Source organism: Dermochelys coriacea, chromosome 1 (genome assembly GCF_009764565.3).
Source record: "Dermochelys coriacea isolate rDerCor1 chromosome 1, rDerCor1.pri.v4, whole genome shotgun sequence".
NCBI lineage: Eukaryota > Metazoa > Chordata > Testudines > Dermochelyidae > Dermochelys > Dermochelys coriacea.
In genome coordinates, this window is record NC_050068.2 from 187,071,954 (window position 1) to 187,096,092 (window position 24,139).

General features: G+C 41.0%; 1 protein-coding gene across 5 annotated transcripts in view; it reads right to left on the bottom strand.

The window, feature by feature from the left end:
* The window catches only part of CD247 (CD247 molecule), a 91,623-nt gene extending 67,719 nt beyond the window's left edge, over window positions 1–23,904 (bottom strand). The window contains exon 1 of one of the 5 annotated variants that reach the window (XR_006279645.1): window positions 23,163–23,904. Coding sequence is in view for 3 of the 5 variants with exons in the window: in XM_038407801.2 (XP_038263729.1) it covers window positions 23,163–23,220 (58 nt within the window). In the remaining 2 variants the exon portion in view is untranslated. The remainder of the gene's footprint in view (window positions 1–23,162) is intronic. The other 4 variants (XR_006279642.1, XM_038407801.2, XM_043510011.1 and 1 more) reach the window with 4 other exon arrangements.
* Between the last annotated feature and the right edge of the window lie 235 nt (window positions 23,905–24,139).

A 24,139-nucleotide genomic window follows, 5' to 3' on the forward strand; every position in this document is an offset into this window, starting at 1 on the left:
GAGAGTCACTTAACTGTGCTGTTCCTCGGTTTACCTATCTATAATAGAGGCTTAATACATATCTACCTCTAGAGTTGTGAGGGCTAATCAGAAGGGGCCCCAGGAGGGCCATTTGGCCTGGGCCTCAAGCTCAAAGGGGGCCTCAAATTTAGACACTTGTTAATTTTTCCTAATATCACAATTGCATTGCATATTTTTTGTCAGTTTGCCTGCATCAGTGGCTTCAGGTGAATGCACCTTCAACATGTTAAAGCAGGTAAAGAACTATCACCGTTCAACTATGGGACAAGAGCATTTGAATGGGCTCGCCATACTGAATATCAATTGTGACATTGCACGAAATCTAGATTTTTTTCCTCAATAATTAGTGCATTTGCACAGAAAAGGCTAGAAAAGCATTTGTTAAATAAAAAAAATTTCAAATTATGTCTCTTTTTTTGGTGCCTTATTTTTTATTTTTATTATGGCTAGGGGCCTCAAAAGCTGGAAGTGACCTGGGCGTCTCTGGATCTCTGAGAGGGCCAGGTACTTGCAAAGCACTGAGTTCTTGAGAAGCCAGACAATCACTTGATAAATGCAAAGTATCATAAGTGTCAAGCACGGAATCATAGAAACACAAGACCACACTGTGAGGGGGAGAAGAAAATCAGTTTATAAGATGGCAGTTTCTAAATCCTGCACCAGAACACAGTTCATTCTTACAGTGTAGATGGTGCCAAGCCATGTTCCCAAATCATGCGACAGCCCAGCTGAAGTGAAAGGCTATAGCATGGTTCAGGGGTATGGTTAAGACACAGTTTAGTCCTGTCTATGCTACAAGACCAAATTGTACTTTAACCACATTGTAACTGGATATACCTACATGGTTGATTTTGCAATGTAGATGTGACACCTCTCTCTGTCCATCTTCACAGTCGGGCCTAGTCAACTCTGAGGTTTTCTCTGACGAACTCCCACATACTGTTGCAAGAACGGTGCAGCTCTCCACAGGTTCCAGCAATGGCAAAACAGTGGCATGGTCCAGCCACCAGCACTTTAACCCCCATATTGTCTAGAGCTGTTCAGATGAGGACTAGTTGACTCAGCAGCTCTACACTAGCACCACCTTTGCTAGCTTCTGTAAAGCAGCACAAGTGAAGATTTTTCCAAGAAGAAGTGTACATCTTTGCAGGATGCTGGCTACAGTATTTGTAGCTATAAAGGTTCTGTGGAGGTTTCCTCGCCCAGCATGAGCAGGAGTTCCTCCTCTCCAGAGAGCCAACCCTTATTAACACCTTTACACAGTCAACAGCATGGTTACAGCCAGCGTTCCCATGTATGTACAATTGTGTGGTCACAGAATTCTCCAGCTGTAGGAACCACTTCTTTTTTTCCCCTCAAGTTATGTTTCTTGCCCTTTAGTTTAAGAAAAATCTTCTCACCTGAACAGAATGTAAACTGAGGCAGCATTCCATCTTCCTGAACGAGCAGCCAGCCTGAAACCGTAGCCTTGAGACATGAACTACCCCCATTCATCCCAACTGAGATATTAACATTGAAACTTAATGGCCATTTCGCTGTTAACATTGTTAATGCTTTCACTGCTAATCATTTTAATAGTCATTCAGCTAACATACTTATCCATACTCATTAGATTCAGGAGCAGATATTGCAGGGGAGGGCATTGGGAAGGTACATTAGGGTTACTGGCTTCTGTCAGTATGTGGAGTAGGGAACTAGGAATTCGAGTCCCTTTTTCCCACTCCCCTGCCTAAACTTTCATGTCTGCCTCTAAAGGGGACAGGAAAAAAGGACTGCAGAGATGATGCTTCTAAAAATCTTCAGATGCCTCATCTGTTTCCCTTCCTTGCCCAGATTCACCCTATCCTGTTGTTAAAACCGCCCATCTTCCACTCCCACTCCACATAATTTTCTATGGTGCAGTTCTTCATAGATTGTCAGAACAAGATTCTGCAGCATGCTAAAAATGGAAAATTTTGGGTAGGGACATTCCAAAAGGGAGATTTTTACTGAAATAACAAATACAGAGTAGTGCACTTATATCATTCCTTTCTATTTGAATAAAGCAAACCCTGCTTTTAATTTAATTGTAGCTGCCAGAGACAATATCACTCTACTGCAGACTTCAGCTTTGCTATGCTGCAGAATATAGGTCCAGTACATCACAGAGCACACAGCTATAACATTTAGAACAGACAAAAAATTTAGCCCATTTAGAACAGACAAAAAATCCCCACCTCCACCATTTGGGGAAAACATGCGAGAGGGCTGCTAGCAAGACTTGTGTTTACATTTGAATGTAGCTAACACAGCTCTGCTCTCCATGTTAATGGGCATGTGTGTGTGCGCGTCTCAGGTTCTTCCGTCTCTCTGCCTCAAAATTTCCAGCTACAAAGCTTTGTCCTGTTAGCAGGTGCCTTCCCTGCTCTCAGGACGTAGCAGAGGCTCTGACTAACTGGCTATTTTTTTTTAAATATTTCAGCAAGCTCCTTCGCCATAAAACAAAATTGTTGCCAAGTATAGGTTTTAGGGACTGGGATGAACACAGCCAATTAAAAGACAAAGCACCTATCAACGGAACAAGAGGATAGAACAGAAAGAAAGCATCACAAGAAAAAAAAGAAACAGGAGCAGCTTCGGTGAAAGGAAGACATCACCTACATATTCTCACTTTCATGCATTTCCCCAACAAAATGCTCTGTATAATCTAATGAACTACATTCTAGCAACAAAAATATTAAGTCTCACAAAACCCTGTGGGGTAGGTAAATATCATATTATATTCCTTTTACAGTCATGCAAACAGTTTTATTCGCAGCTCTGCCACTGAAAGATGCGAAGCAAGTTGTTTGAACTCTTTGTGCGGCCATTTACCTGCCTGCAGAACAGGGACAATAATGCTAATGTCGATTGTACAGAGAGATTGTGAGGCTTTAATTCCAAAATAAACCTTCATCACAAGTCAAGGCTAAAATACACATTCCTTAAATAAGACGCAGACTTTCAACATTGATTAGACTTTTGAAGTTTGACAAACTTGTGTTTGCGAAGGTCAAGAAATTTGGAGTTAAGGTTCCACAGACAAACGTAATGCTGTCCCATGCCTGTAACTTTGTGGCCCTGGTCTACATTACAAAATTGAACTGCATCTGAACACATTTTTTCGATCAATCATGTTAGCTGTCTATGTGCTGAATGCTGTTTAGTAGCCTGTTTGTCCTGGTTTCCACTGACCAGGATACAGTGTTGAACCCTCATTCAGTTAACATGATTGTTACCAAGAGGATTTCGATACAGTACAATTTTGTAGTGTAGACCAGGCCAGAAAATCATTTGTATAAAGTAGATACACATCTAAGTATTTCAACAGCTTTCCAAATCTTAAAATTCTTAACAATAAAAGGTGTATGCACAAGTCAACTCTGTTCCATATGTGGACCAGATAAAGTAAAATGCTAGTTAGCCTAACATTTGGGGGTCTGCAGATACTATTTGTAAAGTGGACAGGGTTAAAGTGAACATCTTTATGTGGGTAGCAAGGTCTTTGAAAGGATGGATAAGTATAGGGACATTTCTACCTGTGTGAAAAGGGTGAAATAACTGCGAAGTCCCATCTAACATAAGCGTGGGTGGGCGGATAGAAGAGATGTTAGCCGACTGTCGAAGAGGGTACGTGTTGTTGGTTTCTTTATTATAGTGAGAAGGTGGGTTGGGAATAGACAGGTCTTTGATGTGTGTACGGAGAATAAGAGGTGAGAAGTTGTAACTGGTTCAAAAGGGAGTGAGAATTGGAGGCAACATGTGTAGTGGGTGCATGGTGGGCGGATGGTGGCCCCATCAGTCTGTAAAGGGTGGTGGGGAGCAGGTGACATGTTGAAAATACAGAAGAGGTAGATTGTGTAGGTGTCAGGATAGTTCAGGGATATAAGTGTAGGGTGGTCAGGGAAAGATTTAGGTTGTTTGCTGATCGCACCCCTGGATTTCCTGACTTCCGAATAGTCTCACGAGGCTCCTTTTGATTAATACAAAAATCACTATCATTTCTTAGACATGCAGTAGATGGGCAGAGGATTCTACTGCTACATGCCTCTTCCATGCAGAGGGTTGGTGGTGAAGTTTATTACCTCACACTCCCATTAGTGGGAGAGCAAATATAGAGCAGCAGTGTCTAAGGGGGACACAACTGAGACAAGACGTGCAAGGGAAGGGGGGGCATGGAAGGAATGGAGAAAGAGTTAGCAGTAGTGGTAGCCTCTGAGCAAGGTGTACAGACCTAGCAGTGAACTGTTGCTCTGCTCCTCTGGGCACCAGCTGGGAGGCAATTGCTCTCCCCCTGCCAATGTTTTCTCACACTAGGGCAGATGTGCAAGATGTGATTGCAAGGTACTAGCAGATTTTACACTACTTCACCAAGCATGTACATGTACTACACAATGCCTTCTAAAAAGCACTTATGTTCCAGGGCGGGGATGAAAAATGGTCTGTGGGGAGTGGAAGAGGATTTGCTTCCAAGTTTCTGTCTACACAGCAGCCAGAAGGCTGATTCCTAACATTCATGGACAGACATGCTAGCTCTGCTCAAGCTAGCATGCTAAAATAGCAGTGTAGCAACGGTGGTAAGGGTGTTGGCTCAGGTTAACTGCCCAAGTACATAATCAGGAAGTTGGGCAGGTTTGTACTAGGCCAGCTAGCTCAAGCCGCCCCCCCTGCTGCAGCAGTCACACTGTTATTTTTATCATGCTCCTTGCTGCTGCGTAGACATACTCAATGTACTTATGTGTTCATGTGTGTATTTGCAGGCATGAGTTTAAGCAAGCATTTATATAGATCTACCCCAGTATGTGTGCTTACACATTCATGCAGTAGATATCTGTGCATGTTTGCACATATGCCCCTAGATATGCATGTGTTTACATGAGTGCAAGTGCATGTATGTAAGTACTCTGTTATACAGCACACATGTACCTTTGCATGTGCATGCTTGAATCATCGATACTTCCCAGATATACATGTGTCTTTACATATGTGCAAACCAAGTAGGTATCTCAAAATATACAACTGTTGGAGAGCTAGTGTTTTGATCAGTTGTATGCAAATTCCATCCAGATTATTACTTGCCTGTGGGATTCTCTTCCAGAATATTCAGTTTTCTCCTCCCTCTCAGATCTAGGCCTCAAGGCCAGCAGGCAGAAAAATATCCTTGGAAGAAAATCACAAGTACCTTTCTGTCAACACCAAACACCTCTTTGAGCCTTTTCTGTTATCCCCCAAGTGTGAGACACCCAGTGTATGGAACTTGGCTAAATCACAACACAGAATATTACCCAGTACAATTCAAACAAAAAGCTTGGCGGCTGAGTAGCTCCCCTAAGGATGCCTTGTTTCTGAGAAGCCAAGGACACCAGAGTTCAAGTCTGAGCTGCTCTGTGCCTGAGGCAGCAGAGGTTACACATGTAGCAAATGAGCTGCAGTCAATCCCCAACTGAAGTTGGTGTCTTCATGCCCAGTAAATAGTTATTGCATGGGGGCAGGCCCCCAGCAGTCAGTAGCTATCTTTCTGGGTGAAAGGGAACATGCTGCCACTGGGGAGGGAGAGGGAAAAGAGAGAACTGGGTGATAAAAGGAGAGATACGAATTTCTGCATCTACTGACATAGCAAGGGCTATAAAAAGGTTCAACAATTCAAATAATCCATATGCTCTAACTAGCCCAAATAAGAAATACAGCCATTATAATCCTCACACGACCATGTGGGTGTTTTTACAGGAGCAGAGGGCAGCAAGACTAGCTGCACAAGACCATTAATATTATCACCATTTCTATTGCCCTAGCAAGAGGCCAACCAGGTTGTGCCCCAAGGGGCTAAGTCATGTACAAACATTTAGAAAGTGGCAGGCTATGATTCCTGCATTCTATGAAATAAAGTGTTCCCTGGGTGAACAGAGAGTTCAACATAAATAATGCATACATTTTGTACTTCTATAGCACCTTGCTTTGATGGGCTCAAAGTGCTCTACAAATATTGATTAACCCTCACAGCCTCACTGCAGAGTACAAAAGAAAAGGAGTACTTGTGGCACCTTAGAGACTAACAAATTTATTTGAGCATAAGCTTTCTTGAGCTACAGCTCACTTCATCGGATGCATTCAGTGGAAAATACAGTGGGGAGATTTATATACACACACAGAACATGAAACAATGGGTTTTATCATACACACTGTAAGGAAAGTGATCACTTAACATGAGCTATTACCAGCAGGAAGGAGGGGGGAAAAGGAGGAAAACCTTTTGTGGTGATAATCAAGGTGGGCCATTTCCAGCAGTTAACAAGAACGTCTGAGGAACAGTAGGGGGTGGGGTGGAGGGAGAAATGACATGGGGAAATAGTTTTACTTTATGTAATGATCCATCCACTCCCAGTCTCTATTCAAGCTTAAAATTAATTGTATCCAGTTTGCAAATTAATTCCAATTCAGCAGTCTCTCGTTGGAGTCTGTTTTTGAAGTTTTTTTTGTTGAAGGATAGCCACTCTCAGGTCTGTAATCGTGTGACCAGAGAGATTGAAGTGTTCTCCAACTAGTTTTTGAATGTTATAATTCTTGACGTCTGATTTGTGTCCATTTATCCTTTTACGTAGAGACTGTCCAGTTTGACCAATGTACATGGCAGAGGGGCATTGCTGGCACATGATGGCATATCTCACATTGGTAGATGCGCAGGTGAACGAGCCTCTGATAGTGTGGGTGATGTGATTAGGCCCTATAATGGTGTCCCCTGAATAGATATGTGGACACAATTGGCAACGGGCTTTGTTGCAAGGATAGGTTCCTGGGTTGGTGGTTCTGTTGTGTGGTGTGTGGTTGCTGGTGAGTATTTGCTTCAGATTGGGGGGCTGTCTGTAAGCAAGGACTGGCCTGTCTCCCAAGATCTGTGAGAGTGATGGGTCGTCCTTCAGGATAGGTTGTAGATCCTTGATGATCCATTGGAGAGGTTTCAGTTGGGGGCTGAAGACGATGGCTAGTGGCGTTCTGTTATTTTCTTTGTTGGGCCTGTCCTGTAGTAGGTGACTTCTGGGTACTCTTCTGGCTCTGTCAATATGTTTCTTCACTTCAGCAGGTGGGTATTGTAGTTGTAAGAATGCATGATAGAGGTCTTGTAGGTGTTTGTCTCTGTCTGAGGGGTTGGAGCAAATGCGGTTATATTGTAAAGCTTGGCTGTAGACAATGGATCGTGTGGTGTGATCTGGATGAAAGCTAGAGGCATGTAGGTAGGAATAGCGGTCAGTAGGTTTCTGATATAGGGTGGTGTTTATGTGACCATCGCTTATTAGCACTGTAGTGTCCAGGAAGGGGATCTCTTGTGTGGACTGGTCCAGGCTGAGGTTGATGGTGGCATGGAAATTGTTGAAATCATGGTGGAATTCCTCAAAGGCTGCTTTTCCATGGGTCCAGATGATGAAGATGTCATCAATGTAGTGCAAGTAGAGTAGGGGCATTAGGGGATGAGAGCTGAGGAAGGGTGTTCTAAGTCAGCCATAAAAATGTTGGCATACTATGGGGCCATGCGGGTACCCATCGCAGTGCCGCTGATTTGAAGGTATACATTGTCCCCAAATGTGAAATAGTTATGGGTCAGGACAAAGTCACAAAGTTCAGCCACCAGGTTAGCCGTGACAGTATCGGGGATACTGTTCCTGATGGCTTGTAGTCCATCTTTGTGTGGAATGTTGGTGTAGAGGGCTTCTACATCCATAGTGGCTAGGATGGTGTTTTTAGGAAGATCACCGATGGATGTAGTTTCCTCAGGAAGTCAGTGGTGTCTCAAAGATAGCTGGGAGTGCTGGTAGCATAGGGCCTGAGGAGGGAGTCTACATAGCCAGACAATCCTGCTGTCAGGGTGCCAATGCCTGAGACGATAGGGTGTCCAGGATTTCCTGGTTTATGGATCTTGGGTAGCAGATAGAATACCCCGGGTCGGGGTTCCAGGGGTGTGTCTGTGCAGATTTGTTCTTGTGCTTTTTCAGGGAGTTTTTTGAGCAAATGCTGTAGTTTCTTTTGGTAACCCTCAGTGGGATCAGAGGGTAATGGCTTGTAGAAAGTGGTGTTGGAGAGCTGCCTAGTAGCCTCTTGTTCATATTCCGACCTATTCATGATGATGACAGCACCTCCTTTGTTAGCCTTTTTGATTATGATGTCAGAGTTGTTTCTGAGGCTGTGGATGGCGTTGTGTTCTGCACGGCTGAGGTTATGGGGCAAGTGATGCTGCTTTTCCACAATTTCAGCCCGTGCACGTTGGCGGAAGCACTCTATGTAGAAGTCCAGTCTGTTATTTCGACCTTCAGGAGTCGTCCACCCAGAATCCTTCTTTTTGTAGTGTTGGTTGGAAGGTCCCTGTGGGTTAATACATTGGTTAGAGGTGTGTTGGAAATATTCCTTCAGTCGGAGATGTCGAAAATAGGATTCTAGGTCACCACAGAACTGTATCATGTTCGTGGGGGTGGAGGGGCAAAAGGAGAGGCCCCGAGATAGGACAGATTCTTCTGCTGGGCTAAGAGTATAGTTGGACAGATTAACAATATTGCTGGGTGGGTTAAGGGAACCACTGTAGTGGCCCCTTGTGGCATGTAGCAGTTTCGAGAGTTTAGTGTCATTTTTCTTTCGTAGAGAAACAAAGTGTGTGTTGTAGATGGCTTGTCTAGTTTTTGTAAAGTCCAGCTACGAGGAAGTTTGTGTGGAAGGTTGGTTCTTTATGAGAGTATCCAGTTTTGAGAGCTCATTCTTAATCTTTCCCTGTTTGCTGTAGAGGATGTTGATCAGGTGGTTCCGCAGTTTCTTTGAGAGTGTGTGGCACAAGCTGTCAGCATAGTCTGTGTGGTATGTAGATTGTAATGGATTTTTTATCTTCAGTCCTTTTGGTATGATGTCCATCTGTTTGTATTTGGAGAGGAAGATGATGTCTGTCTGTATCAGTACGAGTTTTTTCATGAAGTTGATAGATTTCCACTCCATACGGCTAAATTCAGTGCCTTGCATAATAACAGGTTTCAGAGTAGCAGCCGTGTTAGTGTGGAGAGTAGATAAATTATGCCCATCTTACAGAGATTAAGGCTGTTTCTATACCAATTATTTATTTTTACATATCCCAACAGTTCAGTTCAACCTGGTGTGGTGGAATTTTTTGGAGGGGGGTCGGGTGTCCATTTCTCCAGTGCAGAGGAGGTTACTTTATAAGCAGTAAGGCTATGGCAGCAAATTGAACACTTGTGCTGTTTCTACTGTCCCACTTACATAGCATATTTCATCAGTGGTCTCAAAAATACTTTAGAGGATTGATTAATTCTGTAGATACCCTTGTGAAGCAAATATTTATACAGGTGAATAAATTTCTAATACAGTGTAAATTCTTCAGGGCAAGTAGTGTGTCTTCCTTTATTTTTTAGAGCACTTAGTATAGTGTGGCCTTGATCCTAAAGGGAGCCTAGCCTGGACACTATCCTAGCAGAAACACACAAACACATTCCCATGATTTACTCAAGATCACAAGTCAATGACAGAGCGAGGAACAAAACCCAGGTGTGCCAATTCCCAGTCCCTTGCTTTAGCCATTGTGCCACACTGCTTTCAATAAAGCCAGAATGGCTTTGTGCAGCCATGGAGACAATAAGAATCTTAAGGATTTTCTGCTTCTGGCTCAGAGAGATACCAGCTTTATGAGACCCCAATATTTAAGCTTGAGAAGAGTTCACAAAGAGGAAACCTCTCCATTCATATGCAATAATTTCCAATATTTCAAGATTAATTTTCTAGCTAAACAGAATTGAAAGCATCACAAGGCCCTTTAAAGAATAGTCAGCATTTCAGTGGAGGCAGAATAATTAAGAATGTGGCAGCATATTAGAAAACACACAATCAAGTTTCCTTAGGAAAAGGACATTAAATAATTTGAACGTAAGTGAAACTGCAGGAGCAGGCTAGAGAGGGAGAATTCTAGATCCATGGGAACTTCACCCATCCAAGATCTCCAGAAGGAAATTAAGTTAAAACAAAACTCCCATTGACTGATCACACCCTGTTGTGAGAGGAGAATACTGTTTCTACCTACTTGCAAGCATTTTCAAATGAACCCTTTCACTGGTGTCACATTCATCACTCAGTGGTGAGCATCTCCAACATTTAAACTGTCAGAAGATATTTAGAGCTATTTAGGCTATAAACTCATAAAAGCAGAGACCCAGTCTTTATATCTAGTTATAAATTGCCTATCAAGTTGTTAGTGGTATGCAAATTATAATGAGGAATGGCATAGCAAACAGTTTCTTACAGTTTACAAATAGTCTATATGGGGGGGGGGGAATCACTTCTTCCACCACCAGGGTCAGACAAGAAGATACAGGCAGTCCATCCCAGCTATTGTTACAAGCAGCTCAGGGAATATCTTTAGGGCAGCATCTTTAGACAATTTTATTTTTGGGGAGGGTAAGTGGAGGAAAGGTTTGAGCTTTCCAGAGAAAGAATTAAATGTGTATAGGGGCTCCACTGAATTGCTCTGTCTAAAAGGAATATACAAATTAGTATTATTTACTTACATTTCATTGTAATATTAGAGCACTTAGTTCACTATATATTTAAAAAAAAACAACACAAAACACTTTAACTTACAAGGTTTCCCTTCTTGGATTTGTTCTTCTTTCTCTCTTCACCTCCAGCAAGTTCTTTTCCTTTCCTTTTATGATAGATGCTGGAATCATTTCCCCCTCAGACTAGCTTTTCAGCTATGATGAAATTATTGTTTTCTCCCTCCAAGTTCTATTTGCTCCATCTTTCCCCTATGTTTTTTCAATCTTTTCTCTTCCTTCCATTTCTCCATATCAATATGATCATTCCCTCTTTCTACAGTACCCTAAACCAACTTTTCTTCTTTCCACATACTCTTGCATTGTGCTCCCTTAACCTCTTAATTCCTGTTCACTGACATGCCACACATCTGCCCAAGCTTATCCACTGAAACATCTGCACCTCATAGCAACTCACGACCACTGCTTGCCTTATCCACCACAGACTAGAAGGGGTGGGGGGAGAAGACAGTTTAGTTGAACTCTACTTTTATAGCCCAAAATGGAAGCAGAACCCCTGATGTTCACAGATGATGTCTCCTAGCCTGCACCACCAACACAAGTAGTAGCAGAACTATCAGAATTTGGAACTGTCTATAGATAAGAGGCAATGTAGTTTGATCAGTAGGCATGGGCCCTGGAAATTAGAAGACCAGGGTTTTATTCCTAGTTAATCTGGTGATTTGGGGTAAATCTGTGCCTCAATTTGTCCTCCCTCCATAAAATGGGAAGATGAAATGGTCTTTCCTTTCCTTTGTATGGCTGAAAAGCCCTAAATAGGGCTAAGCCCTTTACATATGGGTATGGTAGCTTGGAGGGAACTCCCTTTCTGGGGACCTGATCTGTGGCCTTTCCCCTAATCCTGCCTGCTGATGAGCCTGGAGGAATTCTGTGTGTTGCATTTAACAGGGGAAGAGGCAGCAGGCCCCATCGCTACTTGTATTACAGTACTGCCTTGAAACTGCAACTAAGATTAGGGCCTCATTATGCTGGGCACTGTACAAGGTGTGAGACACAGCTGCAAAAAAGCTTACAGTCTACATAGGCAGACAGATATGAGAGAAAGGAGGCAATATCCCCATTTTACACATGGGGAACTGAGGCACAGATAGATTAAGTAATTTGGTCACACAGAGTGTATGGCAGAGCCAGGAACTGAACCCCAAGCTTTTGGCTCCCAGGCCCTTTTCTCCAATAAAGCCCATTATTCTTATCGGGAGACTTGCAGCTGCCCAGGACTGCCAGATTAGAGAGTGGGCACCCAGGTCTGTTGCTGCTGCAACAGCACTCCCCAGGCAGTGTTCTAACTTCAGAGTGTGTTCAATCTCCCTCCCTCTGTTATCTGTATCCCTTGGATACTAGAGCTGGCCTGGACTCTAGCACTTTCCCCTACATCTCACAGTAGTTTGGAGAACCAGGCTTAAGTGATCAAGGGATGAGCAAGTACGGCTTCAGAAGTGGAAAGATTAGGGCTCAGTAACAGCTAACCACAATGGCAGCAATATTCATATTTCTGTTGTACTGCAGGTGGGAGAGAGCAGCTATCCTGTGGCCCATTCCAGAACCTCCCACCTGCAAGAGCCTGGCTGGGCAATCCAGACTTGATGAAATGCAGTCAATTCTGAAGTGCAGGGCAGCTATCAGTGGAAAGAGAAATTTTTGGACAAAGGCGCTGGGGTGGGAAGGGCAAAAAACGATCCTTACCCAAAGGACATACAGAACTGGCAAGACTGTGGTGTCCTACCTTGTCTGAAAGAACAATAGTGAAATGCATGGTGTAACCCACACAATTTCTGGGTGTGGTGTTCTGTCCCATCTAGTAGCACCAAGACCACTTAAAGAGAGTGAGATAAAATGAGTCTGCTCTATAGCCTGAGCTAAAAGCCCGTTGGTTTTTAGCTCATGCAGTAGAGAGGCTCAAGCACTGAGGTCCCAGGTTCAATCCTGCCTGCCGACAACCAGAGTCTGTTGGCATTACAAGTAAGGGCTCGTCCGGGATTTCAATTGGGAAGACTTCGAAGGTCAGGATGCACTTCCTCAGCTAGGGGAAGTATGTAACCCACCTGCCTTCTGGGTGTGGTGTTCTGTCCCATCTAGTGGTACCAAGACCTCTTAGAGAGGGAGATAAAATGAGTCTGCTCTACAGCCTTAGCTAACAGCTAGCTGGCTTTTAACTCACACAGTAGAGGCTCATGCACTAAGTTCCAAAAGTCCCAGGTTCAATACCACCCTCCCAACAACTGGAGTCTGACAGCTTTAAAATGGCACTTAATTAATCTACTTTGAAAGAACTAAGCTAATCCTGCTGGGGTTTGAACCTGTAGTTCCTGATTTAACAAATATAGGTATTTTAAACCTAATATGTAGACTAAGCCACCACTTTTAGCAGACAGGCCTGTGGCTTCAATACCTAAAAAGAACAAGAGAGAAAGGGGGCAAACCTGCCAGATACTTCTTCGCAGCTGAGAGAGATAAAAATCAGATAAAAACGTCTTGGAAAAGATGCTACAGCAAGATAGGTTTACATCTGACACTTGTTTAAGAGAATTCTAAAAGCAGAATTACGTGAAGCCTGAAAATCTGTTACTGTTCCTCAGCCAATGCAGACATACCGAACCACAGCAACAACAAATACATTTTAGCAATGTTGGGTTTGGATGCAGGTTAGTAAAATAACAACTGAGGTTATTCAACCTAAGAGATTATTTAGCTGTATGAACAGGTTGGCAACAGAAAACTCCAGTTCTGTCCACTTCACATAAAAACTCTGGCCACCTCAAATGCTAAAGCAGGAGATCAAAGCAATATAGCCAACTATCTTGATTTTACTGCAAGTCCCATGATATTTGATGGTTTATTAAAGCCACACCTCCTGGAGACAAGTGGTTATGTGAGAATCCCGGCTTTCATTAAAAAAGTTAAGTAAGTTTCTAGTTCTCATGATTACAGAAAAAAAGCTGGAAGATGTGACCTAAATGAACTCTACAGGCTCAAAACCAGAAGGCAAATAAAGAACCCCATATTTATTTATTTCTAAAAACCTCATAATTTTAAAACCAATTTCATGTATTTCTGGGGCATGACTCATGATTTTGGAATGGTTAGGGTTGGCAACACTTTCAAAGTTACAAGCGTTCATCATCAGAACGTCCGGTCATACGCCGAGACACTGCTACTAATTGCTTGGGGAAGCAGCTAGGTTGTATTTATACTAGAATGGTAACTCCCCAACCTATGTGGCTGTCCAAGACAGTCTGCTATTACTTATGCACCCTCAAGATACCCTGCAATGGATTATGAGTGTTTTATTTTGTTTTTCCACTATGTTTGGTGCAATCCGGCTGCACTCATATACAGGCAAAACCCCCATTGATTTCCCACTAACTTTTAAGGACCAGATGGGATCAGGCCCTACTCTAAGAAGCCTTTGAATGTTATCTGGTCTTGCCTTGTCTTATATAACTGTGGAGGGTTTGTGTTTGTTTGCTTTTTTAGTTTAGACCTGTTTTCCGTCCCCCTCCAACATCACAGAACAGACATTTATTTGAAGCGGGGTTAGAGATATTCATAGATCTGTATTTATTTTAAAAAGTGGTTACAGTCAATTGGGCTTGTGAAAATGGACTTTTTTCACCTATATCCAATAATAAATTTTGCTTATAAGAAACCAACTTCAAAAGTGACCTGGAGTGCGGTGTTCAACTTTCAGTGAAAGTTCAAACTTTACCAGTCTATCAGTTTTCACTGGACTTTGAGGGGTCATTTTCACAGCAACACCTATCTGCTGAGCTCTGCACGTTTGTTTAAAAATCAAATTTTAAAATTCTATACTTAAAAAACTAAGTGAAAAATGAGCCAAATCATGACTGATGTGGGTGTTGTGCACTCCCTCCTGCACAGGGAAAGGAAACCAGAGTAGAGGTTATGAAAATGCTAAATCTACTTTTCAATGCCCAGCTCCTGCAAGGATTTATGCGCCTGCTTAACTTTATTCATGTGAGTAGCCCCAGTAAAATATGTGCACAAATTTCAGGACCCAGGCTTAAAAATAAATTCAGAAGGAGGTCCAGAGTTCGGAATCATAATGATCAGAAAAGGTCCATTACTAGTGGTGTGAGAATGTGACCTGGAACCTAGGGTGAAAACTGAAAGAGTATAGGGCCAAATTTATCCATGAGGCGCACCTCTTGAAGTCAATAGATGTACAGCACAGATGATTTTGGTCCATAATCAGGGGACAAACACTTACAGATTTGAATAGGCAGATACAAGTTAAATCAAATGCAGGAGAAAGGTGGATTGAAAGACTAGCAGCCATTTATACACCCCCCTGGAATTATTTAAATAAGAAATAATGCCACACAAAAAAACCACAAAAAAAAAAAAAAAAACAAAAAAAAAAGACAAAAAAAATTATACATACACACACAATCTACACTTGTATAGCACCTTTCATCTGAAGTTCTTAAATAAATGTTGTGTGTGTGTATACACACTTTTTTAATGAATCAAAACTTATAATTTCCTTATAAGGTCAGTATTATTATCTACATCTTACACATGGGCAAACTGAGGCTCACAAAAGAGAATAAGACCCAATCTTGCAATGGGATGTGAAAGGGCAAATACTTGTGTTTGCACAGAACTCCTGTGGGATTCCACATGGATGCAAGGGTCTGTCCATCCTGGTTGCAGGATCAGGACCCTTAGTGATTTGTTTCAGGCCACACATTTCATATTTACAAAAAAATAGTCTGAGTCACTTAGTATGGAAATACGATTTGTGTTTAATTATTGTACAATGCATGGTAAAGATCAGTGATAAAAATGAATGCAAAATGGGCGATTTTGAAAGATCAATATAAAACAAAAATTCCATTTTTATGCTGGGCAGTATTATCACTGTTTAAGCATTTTCAGTGAATTGTGTGTTAGTGAAAGATACCAGCCTGATAACATTAGTGACTAGAGCCCTCTAGTCATAGAACCTAATTTTGTTTTGACTATTATAACTCAAAAATAGCTGGATGGTTTGTATGACATCTTTTAAAGGACTAAATACATCGGATTCCTGGGTTGAAATCATATACTGCAGGTCACAGCAAATATTTACAGCTGAATTTTAAAACCCTGAAAAGAGGAGGACTTCGATATGATGGCATACGTTTATTGCCGCACAAAAGCTACATTCTTGGATTGATGGTGGGTAATACTAATCAAAACAAAAATAAAATCCAAAATGGAAATCTTTGGTATGAAAGGTTTCAGAGTAGCCACCGTGTTAGTCTGTATCCGCAAAAAGAAAAGGAGGACTTGTGGCATTTATTAGTCTCTACGATGCCACAAATCCTCCTTTTCTTTTTGGTATGAAAGTAATCTCCCTCTCTCCAACTCTACCTATTTTATGGTTTTCAGTTGCTGCCTATCACCATATTATCTAAGCACCTTCCACGTAAAATCAATAGCAAACTCCTCTGAGGATTATCTGCAACAATACTTCTCTCCAAAATGAATGTATGCACAGTACAAATACCATGACTTTAGGCTCCCAACCTACTGTCCAAACCACATAGGCCAAGTTCAACAGGTCTCCACACAGGCATAGGGATCCACCCATGTGGATCAGAATGTAGATCAGAAATGTGATCCATCTCATTTAGACACTTGTCCCAAAGAACGGGAGAAGGGGAAAAGAAAGAAATATTATGACTGAGGTTTTAAAAATAAGGTCCGATCCATGCTAAAAAAAAAAAAAAGTGCGTCTAATTTAGTTAACCATTACACTTCATTAATTTAGCTTTCCGCTTGTGGAATGTTTGCTGTGGATCAGAGTTTCCCCCAATTTTTTTTTCTTTTTTTTTTTTTTAAAAAAGAACATTGTTTTAACTGTATGGATTGATTGCAAAAACATCTTACTGCCAATCTTCAATACACGACAGCCGAGCTGTGTCGTTTAATTGGGATTTATCATCTAAGCCAAATACATTTGTTTCTGATCCATGACTGGATTGGTGGGCAAGCACTGGTGGGATTGTGGCATGAATGTTTGTCCAAGTGGATTTAAAGTTTGGTTGCTGCATTTATACAAATAAAACTCCATCACTCTAATGTTGATCGGAAGTGAACACAAAAGGGGCATATGTATGGCGAGAGCAAATTCATTACAAAATCTGAATGACTATCCAATTTTTAAAAGTGTGGAGTATTGACCCAGTTTTGTTGTATAATCACTTTAAAAAAAAAATCAATATTCTACCCTGAAGTTACCAAAATACAACAGCTTAAAATACCATTAGTGCAGTGTTTGGGTCCAGTCCTTGTAGACCAGCGTAGGGTCAGGTTTTGAGGGTTTATTTAAAAAACAAAAACAAAACAAAACAAAAAACACAAAAAAAACCAAAGGTGGTTTTGTCTGCTTGTTTTTACTACTCACAGTTGGGGGGCAAACACAGAATGAAGACACTGGCAATAGATTTTGCCCTGGTAATGTTGGCGTTAGACACTGTCCTGGTACTAAATCCTTTGTCACACTCTCATCAAAGTAGGCTTTTTGGGTGTCTTTCTAAAACTTGGAGCAGGTTACTGAGAGTAGCCATTTTCCAGCTCTCATTTAAGAGCTGTGTGTGTCTTAATATACAGGCTCCAGAGATTTATTTGCACTGGAAGAAGCTATGGATATCCCCTTTCCCTCTTAACCAGTGGTTCTTAACCTTTACTGCAGCCTGCACCCCTTTGGTTCTCAAAATATGTTCTTGCACTCCTTATTAAAAAAAAAAAAGTCACTGAAATAGGTCCGTTCTTTAAACCTAGATATATTTTATTTGTATATTACAGTAAGTTAAAAAATGTATAATGTTAATAGATACATAGGTTTGATGAAACAAAGTAGTTGTACTTACGTGCCTGTGCTTAATTTGTGTTTTCGATGATTTACCTTCTAAAAAAATCTGGCATGTCTCACACCCCCAGAAAGGGCATCTCACACCCTTAGGGGGTGTGTGCACCCCAGGTTAAGAACCACTGCTCTAAACTATCTTTCCCTGGCTCTAAAAGTTCAATAGCTTTCAGTCAAAGAATGACTTTTCAATATTGCCAATCCATATAGTGTTCAAAAATCACGATCAGGTCCCCCAAAAATCATGAGATTTTAAAAAAATAATAAATTCAGGGAGGAAATTTGCTTTCTGGATCACATTGTCTGGCTTTGAATTGCAATCCTGAGGGCTGAAAACTTTTATTTTTAACGGAAGCCGAGATTCACACCTAATCCCAGGAGTTGGGGCTTTAAGAAAAAATCACCAAATATTGCAAGACTTGGGGGGGAGGGGGAACCATGAGAGTTGGTAACACTGCTACCCCCTATGCACTCCCATTCTGTTCTACTGTGCCTTGTATTATAATCAGTTGCTTGGTAATATTACAGTCCCTTCCTCCACCACTTCTAAGTTCTTATACTGTAGTATTTGTGCCTCCAAAGAGCATAGCGTTATTCGGGTGGCTTCTCCTTCACTCAGAAATTTCACAAATCAGTCAATACTATTTTCTTCAGAAAGCATCAGGAGACAGGTGGAGATGTGCAAGTATTATTTCACTGTGATTATGTCAAAACAACATGTAGGCTGTATGTTGTACAAAATAATATTTGAATTGGCTCAGGAACCTGCTTTCAGCCATGATGCAGCATGACAATAGTGGTGCAGAAAGTGGCCGTGTCCCAGCTTTTTCATTTTGTCTTTCTTCCTTTGGTTTAGGATTCTTTTTCTCTCCAAGTTGACTGTGGTCATTTCCAATTCAGTAGACTAACCCAATCTTATAAGGAATGGCCACAAACAAAAAGCAGAGAGGGCTTTCAAATTGCGGTGGTTTGTTTCTAGCAATTTTGTTTTTTTAAATATTTGAAACATATATTTAAAGTTAAAATTCAGCTTCCACGCCCTTGAACAAAACTTGTACACGCACTGACAGGTGTCCACGCTTAGGGAAAGAGCGTGGCTAGGTATGATCTTTCTTCTCAGTTTGTAATGGCTAAATTGTCAAAGGAGGGAGCAAAAGGTGTACCCACAAACACTTCCATATACCCCTTGCACACACAAGTGCTTACACACCAGTTGCACACAGCTAAACACACACACACCCACCCACCCATTTTCTTCCCAGTTTTCGGCAAACAAGTATTTGCATGCGCAAATTGAGGAACTGCAAACTCAACTACTTATATGCATAAAGTTATCTGGTTTGTATATGTGAATACTAGTCACCGGTGTATGGCAATGTGGGATTTCACATAGCATAGCTTTTACCCCCCGTCTTTGAAAAATTTGATTCTAAACCTCATTCCTAAAGGATACAGATTACACATACTTTAAAAAAAAAAAAAAAAAAAAAAAAGAGAGAAATAAATTTAGTTAACAGATCTACAGTCAGAGCTAGTCTCCAAATATCAGCTAACACATTATTGCACATCAAAAAAAAAAAAAAAGGTTGAAGCGCCAACTTCTCCAAGATTCAGTAATAAAAAAGGAGTAACAACATTTTAATGTAGGTTTTGATCCAAGATATATACATGACACTAAAATATTTTCAACATACACACATACGCTTTTTACAGGCCTGATATTTTCTCTTTAAAAAAAAAAAAAAAGTTGCGTCTTCTGCCCATGCCATCCTAAATGAGCAAAGGTACCATATATGTTATTTAACAGGTCCTCATCTGTTCCTTCACGGACACATTTTAAAGTTTAGATGGTGGCCGCGGGTGTTGTCTTGGCTATAGTTATATAATGGTAAGGATTTTAAAATCCTTACCGGTGTAAACATGGAGTTAATTAGAATTAAAAAAAAAAGTGTTAGTTATTTTTTGAGATTTAAAACTTGTTTGATATTTTGTATTTCAAAATCATAATTTAACAGTGTGCATGGATTCCACAAATAATGGGTATCTAAGCTACATGTTGTATGAATTTGCATCCGTTATTAGCAAACTACCCAATTTCTTCAATTTATCTACATAGTCCAACAGTATAACAAAGGATAGACTTGTACTGGAAGTGTATAAATATGTTTTCAAATGGCTCCTTCCATTTTAAATACACTCCCTTTCGCATGGGGGAGTCAGATGGAGTGAATCATTAACCTGTTACCTCACTCATTAAGAATTTAATATGGTATTGTTTTAAGAGAGAGCGCTTAGGACACAACATATAATGATCACTAAAGAAACTGAATTTAGCACTGTAGGAGCTTAATAAATAGCCCATTATAAAGAAGGGCTATATTTGCCTACATTTTGTCTGATGCACAAACATCCCATTTCTGAGTATTTATCATGAATTATTAATGAATCATGTGAGTAGAAAGTACAATTATTATTAAATTAAGTCCCTGGTAGATTTTTGCATTAGTTCCAAGAATACAGCAAGGACGATGTAGATGGTATAGAGGGTGGCACCTAAAAATATTCTCTTTACATTTGTTTGAAGTATCCAGGATGTATTTGTAAACAAGATTTTTTTTTTCTGTTTTTTAAAGTGTAGATCTTCTAAATAACTTATTTTAAGGAAGGAACGAACAAATGAACCCTTAACACACAACACTGCCCATTTTTTCCTGTTACCCATGTGGTGATTAGCAAATCGTTCCTGAGTTGCATGCTACCCTATGGGTAGACAGTTGCATAGGGCAGCTAAATATTGATTGACTGAACTGTGCGAGTGATGTCTTTCCACGGTGGACATGTTCTAGCTTCTGAACAGCCAACACAAATAATCCAGTGAAGGGCTCAATTCAACAGGAAATTTTGAGAATTTGTGAGAAACCCCCTTTTAGGACCCTGTTGCATGTCTTTATATGGCTCTCATATTAAGCTGATCACCCTCACAGGAAAAAAAGGCAGTGTTGCCCCCAAACACTGCCATATTGCTATTGGAAACTGCAGTGGTTTGTGTCCATCACCGCAGCATATTGCAGGGCTTTTAGGGTTTTTTCTGTTTTGTTTTGGGGGAGGTTCTTGTAGGACAGACAGAAGAAATGTCTTTTAAACAGAATTGCCCTAAACAGCAGAGTGATTTTGTTTCACACTGTAGAGACTCAGAACATATTTATTTTCTTTTATAAACGCCTTCTAGTGAAATATTTCTAAGAGGGCCTGAACCAGACCTCTAGATCCAATCCTGCTGAACTTTGGAAAGGGGAAGCATTCCAAAATCCAAACGTGGATCTGCATTTCTCCAGCAGCTCCTCTTGCTTTATTGGTCAAACCCCAACTCAGAACATCTTCAAATTTGTGGGCTAGGGTCGATGGCTAGATCGGAATTTTGCGGCTATGGCCCATAACTCGAACTACTCTTAAAAAAAAAAAAAAAGTTTCCAGTACTTGTTGTATTTGGCTCAACACTATGACAGCAAAAGGAAAATGCATGGTTGCTCTTCAGCTATCATTCCTGGGGCCAGCACCTTTTGCTGGACTAACTACAAAACAAGCAGACTCCTATAGCAAAATAGACTGAAAATCCTGAGCACCATAGTACGAATGCATTGTAAAGTGCCATCTGCAATTCCACTTAGTGACAGTCTGCTTAAAGCAAACATGTTCTGTGAAAAATAAAAATATGCTTTGTTTTAAAGAGGGCTCCTATTTACTCTAAATAATGGAAGGTCCCAGATTCAGGATTCTTAGTTTTGACCCCAAAAATTCATCTGTCTGGCAATATGTTTAGACTAAATTAATAGTAAAGAGCTCATATCTGTTAGTGTACCTTTATACCATTTGAATAATTCCATGGAATCTGCACTATCATCCTCTTACCCTACATTCAATCCAAAATGTAAAAAGGTCTTCATAATATTGCAGCTATCCAGCCAGAAATTCTGCCCTCAGATACATACACAACCATCCACATTTAAATCAAACAGGAATTGTACATAGAGCAAAATTTGGTCCTGGGTGTGTCATAACTAAATAGTCTCTTCCTGTGAGCGTGGTTATCCCCAAGGTGTGTGAACAGAGAGACCTTAATAAAGTTGATATTTTAGTAATTAGGAGATTTGATTAAATTGCTCTATTTTTTCAGTACGGCCTTTCTGCTAAAAAAGAACAAATAAAGGCAAGAACCTGTAGCATGCTAGATACTGATGTTTTATAAAAGAATGAAAACAAATGTTTACCCTAAGTAGTTTCTAAATCTTTATGTGCTTATAAGTACCATCACCTTTCCTTCAGACATCCTAGGCCTTTGTGCATTTTGAAAATATTCTAAGAGGACAGAAAGAAATGCTTTTCCTACTTTTGGTACACATATTATACTTGTGCACGTGCACAAACAGCTCAGTGTATGTAAAAACACATTAATATCCCACATGGATATGTTACATATTAACATAAATGTAGCTTGAGTACTTACTGCGGTGAATGCAAATCTAGTTTAAAATCCTGTTGAAATATATGGTACACAGGTTAACTAGAACATGATTATGTCACACAGCAGCAGTGAATGCTTTGGGTCATTTCCCTAATCACCAAAAACCTTGTTTATTTAAAAGTTTACTGAGGTCCCCAAAACACTTCTTGTAAAAGCGCTGTTTATGGTGCATTGGTTGTGTACATTGACTAGAGAAAACATGGATAAACTCTTCATATGGATTTTCTACATACACTTGAAGGTGGCCTTGCTGTCTCTCATGTTTGCCAACTTACTCAAATTCAGGCTTTTTCCTGCCCCTTCTCTAGATGCAAATTAAATTGATCTAGTTTTCCTTGATTTTACGGATTATTAAAATGTATGCCCGTCTTCCCCCAAATTAACTTAAATCGTGGATGTTTGCATGTTAAACCCACTCCACTGTCTGCCTGAGTGGAGTTGGTTTATAAACACCCACCAAACACACACATAAGGTAAGGAAACTTCATTAATTTTGATTAGTTACATCTGCTGAAAGCAAAACGTGCAGGTATAGAAAAAGATGGGGGGAATCATAGCCTTTTTACCCTTCCTCTAATCCCTCAACAGCAGCTTCTGAGCTGCTAGGGTGTGACGTTTATTGGAAACCAAGCACTGAACGTGCCACTAAAGATCCACCCAGTGCTTACTCTATCCAGCTAAATTAAAGGCATCTCTTGGGAAGCATATTGAAGGTGGTTGCACTCAGCATATCAACTTTTCATTTTTTAAATCCCAAAGAGAGAACTGTTGGGGGGGAAGGATAGAAACCCCATTTAATTACAAGATGTTATTCAGCTGTCCTATCTTTTACTGTGACACAACAAAGGCAGGCCTCATCAATGGTAGGTAGCTGCTGCTGCTGCTCCCTCGTTTGCCCCTCCCCACCTTCCAAAGGATTTCTTTATAGCAAAGACTTCATTTTCAGCAAGTCCTGCAGCTGCCGGTTCTGAACTAGTGCATAACTAGTCATAATTAGGAGGACAGACATGCTAGAGGTTCACATGCAGATGGTCTCCAGCTACCAAACGGGCAGGGATCCAACAGAAACGTGTTCTGTCCCCATCAAAAGGCTTTTAAAATAGTTCCTTGTAATATGAAAAGCTGGCCATACCTGTAATTGGGAGCTGTGCCTGCAGGACAGCAGAGATAACAATCCCCTTCCACTTCATCTTGCTCCCCTGGATTGCACTGAGGGGCTGGAGGCCGCAAGTTAACAGGTAGTGGGATGGTGAGGAGAAAAGGCACCTCCACTGGCTTTGTTCTTCTGGCTGTCTCCACAGGAAGTGCGAGGTCTATAAGATCTTTCAGAGTCCACCTGCTGGCAGTGTGGTTGAAACACAGGCTCCTTCTTTTGCTTCACAACCAGGAAGCTTTAGAGGTTTGGTTTCATATTCTTGGTATTGATGTTTGATGATGATCTTTTTTTTCCCCCTCTTATTAGTTTTTCTGATGGAGCCTCAGAAATTCTAAATCAGCAGCAGCTGAACTTCTACCAGAAGCCCATAAAGTACGCAGGGTACGATATTCATTCATAGTACAGTAAATCAGAAACGGAGGTGAAAATACAACTCAGGGCATAACACGCTCATCCTCAGACAACTACATGGCTCAGGTGATTGGCAGAGCTCTTCATCTTGGGTCGCTGATTTAAATCCAGAACCGGCCACTAGTGACCACAACTTGTTATTCTCTTTCGGCTACTTGGTGGCCTGCGTGAAAGGAGTTGGTCCCAGTTTTGTTCCTTGTAGACAAGCGTCCACATGACAGGAAAGCACCATGAAATTTGGAACCAACAGGCCCCTGTTGGGTGTAGCTAGCTAGGAAACTGCAATGCCTTTTGTTTGAAAGGTGCTGCCCCTTCCTTTACATAGCTAAGAACTGCCTCTCTCGCCTCAGAGTTCAGCAGCCATTTTGTTCTCAGAGTTGCTGCAGCTTTTAGGGGAGGAGACACACAGCGTGCACTCTCCCGCAGAGACTCAGTCTGCACCCCCTGGACAGGCTGCCACAACTCAGAATAAAATGACTGCTGACCTCCACACAGAGGGGGAGCTCTTAGAAAATTTAAAGGCGTAGTACCTTTAAAACAAA